The sequence below is a fragment of the Cervus elaphus genome, chromosome 5, assembly GCF_910594005.1.
Source record: "Cervus elaphus chromosome 5, mCerEla1.1, whole genome shotgun sequence".
NCBI classification, from domain to species: Eukaryota; Metazoa; Chordata; class Mammalia; order Artiodactyla; family Cervidae; genus Cervus; species Cervus elaphus.
This window is the reverse complement of record NC_057819.1, coordinates 120,846,180-120,859,024: the sequence shown is the minus strand read 5'-3', so window position 1 is coordinate 120,859,024 and position 12,845 is coordinate 120,846,180. Positions and strand designations below refer to the sequence as shown.

At 35.4% G+C, this 12,845-nt stretch overlaps 1 protein-coding gene across 1 annotated transcript in view; it reads left to right on the top strand.

Annotated features, from left to right (window-relative positions):
* The window catches only part of SMURF2 (SMAD specific E3 ubiquitin protein ligase 2), a 114,373-nt gene that overhangs the window by 80,467 nt on the left and 21,061 nt on the right, over positions 1–12,845 (top strand). The window contains exons 6-10 of the mRNA XM_043905062.1: positions 394–478; positions 2,902–2,985; positions 5,258–5,460; positions 7,604–7,688; positions 11,582–11,740. Of these exons, the coding sequence (XP_043760997.1) occupies positions 394–478; positions 2,902–2,985; positions 5,258–5,460; positions 7,604–7,688; positions 11,582–11,740 (616 nt within the window). The remainder of the gene's footprint in view (positions 1–393; positions 479–2,901; positions 2,986–5,257; positions 5,461–7,603; positions 7,689–11,581; positions 11,741–12,845) is intronic.

Here is a 12,845-nt window from a genome sequence, read left to right as displayed (position 1 = left end):
TGGTGGGCTGCCGTCTATGGGGTCGCACAGAGTCGGACACGACTGAAGAGACAGCAACGGCAGCAGCATGGACTGTGTTGCCCCATTAAGATAGGAAGAAAAGGAGTTAGACTCTCCTCCATGAACATGATAAAAGGTAGAAAACCTTAAAGGGAAAAATCTCATGGACAAAGAAGTTGCAGAATTTAGTAGAAACTAAAGAGTGCGATTCATGGGGTTGCAGAGAGTTGGACACGACTGAGCAACTGAACTGAAAGAGTTCATTCTTAACTATTAAAAAAAAAACTATTAAAATAAGCTAATAAGCCAGATACCTTTTAAAAAGCAGTATTGTAAATTGCAGTAATTCTTTCTAGTTCTGTGACTCTTAGTGATGTTTTTGTTGTTTAATAGTAAGCCTTCAGTCCAGAGACCGAATAGGCACAGGAGGACAAGTGGTGGACTGCAGTCGTTTGTTTGATAATGATTTACCAGATGGGTAAGCTAAATTCATTGATAATATCCTTAAAATAATGAGCAATAAGTTGGTGTTTATACTTTAGAAATTTGCTGATCAGTTCCAGAGTCCTGGTTTTCCTTGTACTTAGAAAATTAGTGAGGAATCTTATCACAACAGATTAATAAGATAAGATATGAATTAATTATGAACGAAATTAGGTATGTTACATTTGTTTTACTTAAGAGTTTTGACTGGGAAAAAATCAAATTGCTTGACAGATATAAATCTCTTGTAAATATTATATATTCAAAACAAAAGCTTTTTTGTTTGATTAAATTATTCAAAACATGGCATATACATACTGAATCTGAGACATTGCTCTATTTAAAGGGATGGGATACAGAATTTGTGTAATGGTAATTACAATAACATAGTAACATTTATTGAGCCTACAAGTGTTAGTTAGCACTTTATATCATTTATCATTACATGATATACATAATATTTCTCATAGCATGTGATTCTGGAGTTAGACCATTAGGGTTTCAATCCTTACCCTTCTGTTTATTTCTCATAGCATGTGATTCTGGAGTTAGACCATTAGGGTTTCAATCCTTACCCTTCTGCTTACTAGCTTTATAAGTTTAATCCATTTATTTGGCTTTTGTAAACTTTGGTTTATATTTATCAAAGAGGATAATGATGGTAGTGCACATGCCTTAAATACTTGTGAGGATGAAAGGAAATCATTGATGTAGCACAATGTCTTACAGACAGCAAGTGCTTAACAAATAATTAGCTACTATTACTACTACCATTACTCCTGCTACCACCCTCATGCATTTTACAGGCGTAAGAAACTGAGACTCAAGAGAAGTTATGTATTTTGCCAAAGGCCACATAAAAATGGCAGAACTGGAACACAGTTTTGAGGGAGAAGTTTAGGATGAAATAACTAATCAATATTGAGAGATTACAAAAGTGTAAGGCTAATTATTCTAAATTTGTTCTACATCATTGTACTGTAATTGTAATCACAGTCGGCGGGGCGGGGGGTGGGGGGACCTGCAAGTGTCTCTTTATTTTCTATTTTTTTTGCCAGTGGCTTGGTGGAATATTAACACTACTGTAGTTACTTACCCAATTTTTTTGTTATATTAATAAGATTGAAGAAGAAGTGAAATTTTTGCTTTTTAAAAATTTAATTTGATAAATAGCAAATGTTGATGAAGTTGTGGAGAGAAAGGAACACTTGTATGGCATAGATAGGAGTGTAAATTGGTGCAGCCATTATAGAAAATGGTATTAAGGTTCCTCAGAAAGTTAAAAATGGATTTACCATATGATCCAGCTATTCCACTTCTGGGTATCTATCCTAAGAAAATGAAAATACTAATTCAAACAGGTATATGCATCCCTTTGTTCATTGCAGCATTATTTATTGTAGATGAGATACGGAAGCAGCCTAAGTATGTCCATTAATAGAGACATAGATAAAGAAGATGTAGTGTATACACATACACACACAAAATAGAATATTGCTCAGCCATAAGAAAGGAATGAGATCTTGTCATTTCTAACAACACAGGTGGATCTAGAGAGTATTATGGTAAGTGGAATAACTCAGGCAGAGAAAGACAAATACCATCTGATTTCACTTATATGGGGAAACTGAAAAACAGCGTAAACAAACAAATGAAACAGACTCATAGACACAGAGAACAAACTGTATTGCTTTGCCAGGGTGGAGAGAGGTAGGGAAATGGATGAAATAGGTGAAGAGGATTGGGAGGTACAAACTTTCAGTCATAAGTAAGTCATGGGGATGTAATGTACAGCATAAGGAATATAGTCCATGTTGTAATAACTTTGGTTACAGATGGTTAGTAGACTTATCTTAGTGATCATTGTGTATGGAGATGTCAAGCCACTATGTTGAATGCCTGAAACTAATATAATGTATGTCAGCTATACTTAAAATTTTTTAAAAATTCATAACTTTTTATAGAAAATATGTAAAAGAAAATAAAAATATGAAGATTAAAAAATTAGTTTGGGTAGCCTAAATGCTTTGGAAAGATTTTTATATACACTTCTAGTTACATTTAATTTTTTAAAATTACATGTCATTTTTATTTTTAGTATGGACTTTTTTCCCCTCCCACTAAATTCTGGAGAATTAGTATAATTATTAATAATTGAGCATTGTTTACATCATTGAAAAATTCTCAGTTTGGCTGATGGAAAATAGTCACTCCTCAGAATAAATATTTTAAAAGCTTCAGAATTCCAGAAGACATATTGTGGTTGTAAAATAAGTTGAAACAATTCCTATATTCTGTGTATTGTTTTTTCAATTTGTCATTGCTGATTCATAACAACAAATGTCTTTTGTCTTGCACCAAAATCACTCCATGTCTGGCTTCCTATTACTGCTTTATCTCTCAAAATTTTTATTTAAGCTGGGAAGAAAGGCGAACTGCCTCTGGAAGAATCCAGTACCTAAACCACATAACAAGAACTACGCAGTGGGAACGCCCAACACGGTGAGAACATATGAGTCTCTTTCCAGAGTCTATGCTATTCACCCTCCTGAAGTCACCCTCTGTTTATATGTCAGCTTTACCAGATTTCTTTTCTTGGTGTAAACTGCTCTAGATCAGTAGATCTTATAGCAGATGCCTTTATTATTTTTAATAAAGAGTGCTTAGCAGGTTATCCTGTTATTGTAGCTCCATGACCTGTGATGGTATTGAGTAAATATTTATTAAATGAGCTAAAGGAATACCTTGAGAAGTCATCTTACTCCTGCGACTCTTAAATTTTTTGAGTCCATTATTGAATGGCTGTAACAAAATATGTGTACAGGGATCACCGTTTATTCAGTCATGTCAAGGGATGATTATATGTGTCCAGTAAGGTCTGTGATCAAGAGAAGAACCAGATGGCCTGAGACCATCTGGAGAGGCACTTGACTTGGAGTCGGGGGTAAGGGAATGGTAGGACTTGGAAAGTTCTGAAGGAGGAGAATCTCTGAACTAAAAATCCTGAAGAATATGAAGATTTAGCCAAGTAAGGGGGAACAGGATGAAAAGTGTTCAGGACACTGGTAACAGCTATCATTGAATTTACTAACTTGTTGTATGCTAGGCTCTGTGCTATAACAATGAATAATGCAGAAAGGCCTTCCTGGAGCTTAATGTGTGAAGACAGGGGGATACAAGGTAATTTTTGAAAGCTTCAAGGAAAGCTCTTTAAGTAACTGAAAACGAATAGGATATAAATGGCTGGATTTCATTTTTTACTTTTGAAAATAAGGAAGTTTATTTGCCACCTGTACTTACTCAGTGCTTGCTTTGCTCCCCCTACTGTTTTTTTTCTCCCTGAACAGGAAGGACCCCAGACATAGAACATCGAATGCTTCTCATTAGCTATACCTATACCTACTTTCATTTATTGGGATTAAATTGCTTAACTCATTGAGTCACTAAGTCTCTCTTACACTGGGATTCTTGGATGAAAGCCTAGCTTATGTTGCCATTTTAAAAAATGCTTATTTGAGAGTTTATTTCTAGTATTAACCTGCCAAGGATTATATTGAAGTCAGAAGAACCTATTTTTATCACATCTCAGTGTAAATAAATGTGTGCTTGTGTCAGTGTTTTAGTGAAGTCCCTTTCCTCCTCATTTAACTGATAAAATTGACTTTAATTTTCACATGTATAAAGTTGATTGTACATGTTAGTTTAAAAATTAACTCTTGATTATCCTCTTAGTTTGGTTGACCTATAAGAGACTGGAAGCTCTTTGAAGTAACAAACTATCTTCCTTTCTTTATTCATTCAGTATTTATTGAACTACTTCTCTTAAATATATGCTGAGTACTGTTCTAGGTACGGGAATATATGTAGTGGGTAACTAGGCAGACTCTGTTCTCTCAGTAAATATTCTAGTGGGAGAAGACGGGCAGAAACAGGGTTGCAAATGAGGAAAATACCAGAATTAACTGCTCTGCTGAGGAGGTAAGGTGATGTACTATCAAATGCCTGGGTGAGTAGATCTGAAGGTCAGGAATGACTTCTTAGAGGCAGCATTTAAGCTTAAGCTGTGATTTGAATGACAAAAAAGAGTCTGGCCTAGAGAAAATAGGAGAAAAACTCATCCTAAATAGGAGGAAGGGCTACTCTGGCACTGAAGGTAGAACAGCCATGCAAGCTTGAGGAGGAGGAAGAGGGTTAGTGTGGCAGAGGCAGCATGGGAGAATGGTGGAAATGCAAGTCTGAGGTGGCCTGTAGCTGAGCCAAGTAGGGCTTTGTGCGCTCGTACACACATCTGCAAATATATGTGGATTTCATATTAAGTGTAATTAAGATCAATAAGGGCTTCCCTTGTAGCTCAGATGGTGAAGAATCTGCCTACAGTTCAGGAGACCTGGGTTCGATTCCTGGGTCAGGAGGAGCCCCTGGAGGAAGAAATCGCAACCCACTCTGGTATTCTTGCCTGGAGAATCCCAAGGACAGAGAAGCTTGGTGGGCTACAGTACATGGGGTCGCAACGAGTGGGACAGGACTGAGTGACTGAACCACCACCACCAAAGTGATTTTAATCCGTAATTGATAATCTGCTTATTACCTGGGTTTCTTTCGTGCTTTGTGACTTCTGGTTTGCTTTTATTTAGAGTTTCTTGAAGTCATCATGTTTGTATTAATCATTCCATTTTCTTGGAAGTGATTGTTACTGCAGTACACATTGTCTATAAAACCCTACTTCTGATATCTGAGTTGAGTAAGGTTTTTTTTCCTTGTTACTTTTTGATAGACCGGCATCTGAATATTCTAGTCCCGGCAGACCTCTTAGCTGCTTTGTTGATGAGAACACTCCAATTAGTGGAACAAATGGTGCAACGTGTGGACAGTCTTCAGATCCCAGACTGGCAGAGAGAAGAGTCAGGTCACAACGACATAGAAATTACATGAGCAGGACACATTTACATACTCCTCCAGACCTACCAGAAGGCTATGGTATGACAACTACCAGAGGAAAAATAAAGTGTGTTTTATTGACTTAAGCTTGCTAAGAAAGCCAGCAAATCAGCTTTTAAAGTAGTCATTAACCTGGGTTTAGGAATTCTGCATGAAAATAAATGTAAAACTCCCCAACTCTGATAAGTCTCTGAAGTGATAGAAGACTAACAACAGTTTGACTTTGGGCTACTGTAAAAAGTGAGATGCTAGTGTTCTTGATAATGGCAGTCTGAAATCAGAACTGTAATGTAATTTTCTAGACTTACATATTTAGAAATAATTTAAATAGCATGTTTGTGATGGTATTTATATATTATATTTGTACTGTCTATAGTTTGGGGTTATCTGAATGATTGGGTTATTATAAATGATTTAGTCACTTCTATGTTTGTGTAAACATATAATCTTATGTAGTTTCCTAAATTTTAGAATTCCATGTGAAAGAGGACCTGAGTCTTCTTGTAGCTGAGGACAGAACTTCCTAAATAAATCGCATCTTGTGAACTCTTGTATGAACTCAACTGTACTCTCTTGTTAAAAACTTAACCAAATTACTCACACCCTTGCCCTTTTCACAGCCTCTAGATAAGCTCTCATGGGCTGGTCGTGACACCTAGTGACCAACATTGGGAATTGCCTGATCTAACTTAATTTTACTCCAGAATATTTCTAAAACTTAAATGCAATCATTCTGACTTTATTAAATACTTTAACTCTTTAATTAAAAAAATTTTTCCCCCATTAATTGTGTGAGGCCATACAGGTTAACTTAAAGCACAGTGATTAGAGCTTGGAACTTGGAAAATAGGCAGACCTGGGTTTAAATCCTGTCTTTGCCACATGTTATTAATAGTTGTTTGACTCTGGGGACATTATTTAACCTCTCTGAGCCTCTGGTTTTATCTTATATAAAAAGGGGGAAATATTAGTACCAACCCTGTAGGTTTGTTGTAAGAAATAAATGAAATTTCATGAGAAGTTAAAATTAGTAAAATTTAGCAGTCATTATTAATGTTCAGACATTACAATCTAGTATTGCCTGCCATTTCTCTTTGAGATTATAAGGCAAGCGGCTTGGAGTGGGGGTAGTCATACTTTATACTTGTGTGATTTCAATTAAAAAATTTTTTTGTACAACTGAAACATAGGAGTAAAAAGTGAGTTCCAAGGCTGAAATTATTGCAGCTGTCATGCAGAGCTAGTTTTAAACATTTTTGCATTTATAATTTAAAAGTTTAACGTTTAAATTGATTTTTATTACAAGTTTGTGAACAAATGTATACTAATAAGTATTAGCAATAGTTTTATTGTTTCATATATTGGAATTTTTCATTAGATTTTTTTTTAAAGTAGTTCTGTTGCTGGAAAGCATAAATGAATAGAAGACTGAAAACCACCATTGAAGAAACCCCATTAGAGAAACCCTTGCAAAGATTCCTTCTCTTTTCTGGCTTCCTCACTCTCTTCCCAAGGGCTTTGACTTAATTTTACCTGTGACTTCTTTCTCTCTAGTAGGCACACTTGCCTTTAGTCTTTCTCTTTCTAACTTGATTATTTTTCAGTTGTTGCCTATTTTTGACTATAGGGTATCTCTCTCGTATTCCATTGTTTTTGCTTCTGTTCGAGTCCAAGTGTAGACTTGAGAATACACTTCTCTCAGGGAAAGAAAAAAATACAAGTTTTGATATAAAATTAGGCATTATTTAAAAAGCATTCCCAGCCTGTTAACTCTCTGAAAGTTTCTACAAATCCCCTGAGAATCTCCTCAGAGTTTGCTGGCCTCTTCCTCTGAGCCCTTCTGTTCCCCTTAGTCTCTACATTTAAGACAAATAAAAGATAATTTCATGTTTGTTTCATTTAATTGTTGTTACTATAACAGTCTTGTTTTCTATTTTCCATTGCAACATGTTTCATATTTGGGCCATATTTTAGATAGCTGGCCTGTGACCCTCAGCATCATTTATAAGATTGTTTCCAGGAAGAAATGTGTTCTGAGTTCAGAACAAGTAAGGCAATTCCTTTGTAATAAAATAGATTGGTAATTTGGAAATTTTACCTATTCATGTCCTAGTGTTTATAGCTGTCTTTGATTTGGATATTCTGAGTATGTTTTTATCATTAGTGTTTCTTAATTTTACAGAACAGAGGACAACGCAACAAGGGCAGGTGTATTTCTTACATACTCAGACTGGCGTGAGCACGTGGCATGATCCAAGAGTGCCTAGGTAAGAGCATATTCCGAATACCCTTCATACCACTGAATATCCATTTCACTGAGGATTTATTTGATTATTTAATCTTTAACTCCTTAAAATAGTAAAAGTTTGGCTCTTTCAGATCATTTTTTCAGTTTGACATTTGGTTGAAAGTTCTTACTTCTCTGCAGGCCTGTCCCAGTGCCCTACCCCCCAACCAGTCCCTGGTTCCTTTCCTCCTCCCCCTTAAAAAAATCAAGGCAGAAACATGAGTCTTTTAAGAGTTTGAAAAATGACCTGGGGAAAACATGGAAACCTTACAAAAACATTTTTCTTAAGGGTAGTAAATTGATATTTTTATTTCTGGTTAGTTTTTTTTTTAAGGTTTGTTTATTTTAGCTTTATGTAAGTATAATCAATCTTCAGGTTTTAAAGTAGAAGCAAAATAACCCAATTAAAAGAAATTAAATTTATTTTAAATGCCATATTTGTATATTTGAACTGCAGGCATTGTTGAATGCATTTACCAACCAAAATGTCAGCTATCTTTTAACTTCAAGAAGGTGACATGATGCAAAATCAATTTAGTAGTTTAACATAATTTCTAGTACATTTTAGTATCAAATAATGCATTTTAAGGCACTAGCTATTTGAATTATTTTCTAATGAACAGATGGAGAGTGCCAAGCAGTCTAGTTGAAGCTGCAAAAAAAAAACTGAGTTCTAAGTGAGTTTCTAAATCAACTTTGTAAGCTGCACGTATACCTTTGTAAGATGAGGATATTTTATATATTAAATAGAACATTCTTCTCTTAAAAAAAAAAAAGTCCCATGGAGAGTCAGATCTTTTTCTGCATAAAGTTTGTACTCAGAGCTCTGTCAAGAGTCATGTTTTTGAATGAAAAACAGATGTGATTAGCTGATTTTGGATGGCTTTGATACTCTGTTTATTTATAAATAAAGCTATTATAATGAAAATGTTTTGCTTTCTTTTTTTTTTGGCCTTGCTTTGCGGCTTGTGGGATCTTAGTTTCCCTACCAGGGATTGATCCTGTGCCCCAACAGTGAAAACTGCCTAAGCAGCCAGGGAGTTTGCAACGTGTTTTACTTTGTGATAGAATTAGAATCTTTTGAGAGTGGCAGCCAAGGAAATGTGTTATCATTGATGATTATGTCAAGGTGGCCATTTCTCTGTGTTCATGATATAAGCTGTTGATTTAAAAAAAAATAGTGGAGAGGAAATTTTTTGTTTTATTAATAAGCTCACTGAAAAAAATCCAAGTGCCTAATTTTTAGAAATAAGAGTTTTGTTACATAAGTAAGTTGTGAAAAGAAGTGCTTTGGGTTCTGTTTATCAAGTTGAAGGTCAATATTGAACTTTTCTATAAAATTAAAGTCTTTGTAAGGAAATGTTTAGAAGAAAAATGATTCTTAAGAAAACTAAATAATTTACAGTAGTGTGAAAGTTGATCTTGAGTTGCCTGTTGAAAGAGTAGTATGTTAAGCCGGCATCAGAAGTTGGATTTGAGAGAGATTTTGGCACCACAGTTGACAATATGTTCTTATTCCTAAGGAAACAGTCAATTTTTCATTAATTAGTAAGGGGTTTCTATAAGGATTTAAGAATATTTCATACTGAGTACTGAATAATAACTTTAAGAAATAATGCTCTGGATTATGTGTTTCTTTTCTTTAGTCTTTATGCTCCAAAGTGTTATCTTAAAATATATATCTTTTGTTTGGGGAGTTCCTTTAATAAATAAGTCTTTTGTATGGAGGATCTTTTATCGAAGCAGACTACAAATATTTAGTTTCTATTAAAATATTATTACTAGTCAAAGACATTATAAAATAGTGTAACTCAGACACTTTTAAGACTAGCTTTATTTAAAGATACCCAGTAAACTTAGATTTACCTGAGAAGTCCCATTTCAGAATGTTTTGTATTTCCCTTTAAAATAATGATTAATGATGCTTTGTTATTCACTCTGTGGCATACCGACTATGTAGTCTTGATACCATACCATCTTCCTTTAATCATGTCTCAGTTCCACATAGTGTGTTTACAGTTTGCCGCTGCTTACCGATTCTTTAGAGTTCTCCCATGTATGACTGTAAATCTATAAAATTCTGAATAAAATGATATAAGGTCAAATGCTGCATTATAGCAAAAGAATTATTCATTCTTTGAAGTAATTGCCTTTCATTTCTAAAAGTTCCATTAAAAACTTATCTGTTCATTCTTAATCTCTGAGTGATAGTTTGTTTCTGTAATTGTTCCCTTTTATTATTTTTTTCTAACATTGCATATCATAGCTATTCTTTTTGATCTCTGATAGTACTTGGGGATCTAATTCCGTGGTTTTGTTTCTGCTGACTCTCAGTCACCATGAATTCCTTTCTGAAGTGTTTGGTGATCTTTGATTGTGAGTTTGATTTTAATTGGTTGGAGTTCTGTGACCCTAAAGTGAGAATTGAGGAATTTTTCCTGGAATCACTTCATCTTGCCTTTGAGTTCTCAGTGGGGAAGTTCCAGATTTCCTTTTCCAACCTTGCTGCTGGCCTGAGGCTGAGTTTACCAGTTAATCACTGCTCTCTGGCAGCCCCCCACTCTACCTGTCTGCCTCTCATGTACCGGCTCCAGCTCAATTCACTTAAAAAAAAAAATTTGAGGAGGATTCTTGGAACTTTTCCCCTTGCCTCTTTTGAAGATTAGCAGTGTCTCAAAATAGTTTCTTCTTTCCAATATTTAGTTGTTCTGAAGCAGAAAAATCTCGGGCTTCTGTAAGCACAAGTCAGAAATCATTGTACAAATCTATGGGTACCCATCATTATATTTTCACTATGGCCAAGAAGAGGTTATTTCAGGAAAACTTTTTTCTAGTTTAACTTTTAAAACATAATTTTGATGAGATTTGTCATTATAATTATTGGCTATAGTTCAAATTTATATTAGATATGCTGCTTTTATTTCATTCTTTAAGGTCCTATAAATCTTGGTCCTGTATAACAGAATGTATGACATAATAACAGGCTTCCCAGGTGGCTCAGTGGTGAAGAATCCACCTGCCAGTGAAGAAATGCAGGAGACATGGTTCAGTCCCTGGGTCGGGAAGGTCCCCTGGAGGAGGAAATGGCAACCCGCTCCAGTATTCTTGCCTGGATAATCCCATGGACAGTGGAGCCCAGTGGGCTACAGTCCATGGGGTCACACAGAGTCAGACATGACTGAGTGAGCATGCATATGATATAAAAACAGGGGTCTTTGCTGCATTAAAAATCTTTTGCTTTTTTTTCACGTAGCAGTAAATCTTAGAACATTCTTCCTAAGGTGTCTTAAACTGATTCTCCATTCACTAGCTTTATAGCTTTTAGAATTCAAAATGGAGCAGTTATCCTTTAAAATGTATGCTGTGGTTATTTTCAGGATCATAATTTTAATAACATGTCCAGTTTTGCTTTACTGAAGAGCTTAAAATTAATCATGGAATGAACATTTACACAGATTTTATGGCATGGTAAAGAAAGAAATAATTGAAGGGAAATTTTAGAAAACATTTAATTCCTTATATCACTGACATTTGGAAAACAATGTTTTTTCAGACAAGTATTGAAGTACAGTTTATGTTGGCAAATGTTGTGATTGCTTTTCTATTAACTTAAAACCTGAATTACATTAAAACCCAGGAATGAACTCACTAAAAATGTAGGCTGTGTGATAAGTTTCTGAGCCATTTATGGATTGGGTTTTGAATAAGCAAGTTTGTTAAACCATTGGGAATTAAAGATTCCAGCTCAACGTCTCAAGTTTCTGAAACAATACATTTTCTCAGACTTCATGGAATTGTTCTGTGTCATTTACACTTGCTTGGCTCAGCAGGCCCAGCAGTGAGGTATTTTTTATTTTATATTTGTTTTTGCAGGGATCTTAGCAACATCAATTGTGAAGAGCTCGGTCCGTTGCCGCCTGGATGGGAGATCCGGAATACAGCAACAGGCAGAGTTTATTTCGTTGACCATAACAACAGAACAACACAGTTTACAGATCCTCGGCTCTCCGCTAACTTGCATTTAGTTTTAAAGTAAGTTTTTAAAATAATACATGTTAAAATATGAATCTCAACAAAAGAAGACGGATAGATGCTTTTTGTAATAAATGTGATAGAATGGCTTCTCTCTTCAGTTATAAATTACTTCTGTTGAACATAATTTTATGGGTATACCAAATGTTACTCTGATGTTTGGATATTTTAATCCCAACTGTGCTTAAGTAGGAACCTGTCCTGAAATGTTAGGAAAAGGGTGTGTGTCAGAGGGTTTGTCCCAGCACACCTGCAGAGACAGGCTGCTTTGTGGGGTAGGTGGAGTCCTTCTCCCCTCCACCACCCCCGTCCCCCTCCACCCCCCAAGTGCCCTAGAACTAGCTCTAGGAGAGTTGAATCCATCCCAGAGGACTTTCTGCTGTCAATTTTGTCCTCCAGCTTGAATCCTTTTTTCCCCATTTGCAGGACTGAAACAGTCTCTTTCTCAAATCTTTGTGAACGGGCTTGATGTATCCTGTTTTGTTTTTTTAAATTAAAATATAGTTGATTTATAATATGTGTTAGTTTCAGATGTATAGCAAAGTGACCCAGTTATAAGTATGTATTTTTTCCAGATTATTTTCTGCTATAGGTTATTATAAGATACTGAATATAGTTCCTTGTGTTCTGCAGCAGATCCTTGTTGCTTATCTTTTATGTATAGCAGTTTATATTTGTTTTTCTCTCTGACTTGCTACACTTGGTATGCTATTCTCAAGGTCCATCCATGTTGCTGCACATGGCAGTATTTCATTCTTTTTTTATGACTGAGTAATATTTCATTGTGTGTGAGTGAGAGTGTGTGTACTTGGCTTGCTTCCATGTCTTGGCTCTTGTAAATGGTGCTGCTATATACATACATTGGGGTACATGTGTCTTTTTGAATTAGTTTTCATATTTTCCAGATACATGCCCAGGAGTAGGATCGCTAGATCATATGGTAGCTCCAGTTTTAGTTTTTTTCAAGACCCTCCATACTGTTTTCCATAGAGGCTACACCAGTTTACATTCCCACCAACAGTGTAGGAGGGTTCCCCTTTCTTCCCACACTCTCCAGCATTTATTATTTGTAGACTTTTTTGATGAACTGTTTTAAAATTGGCTT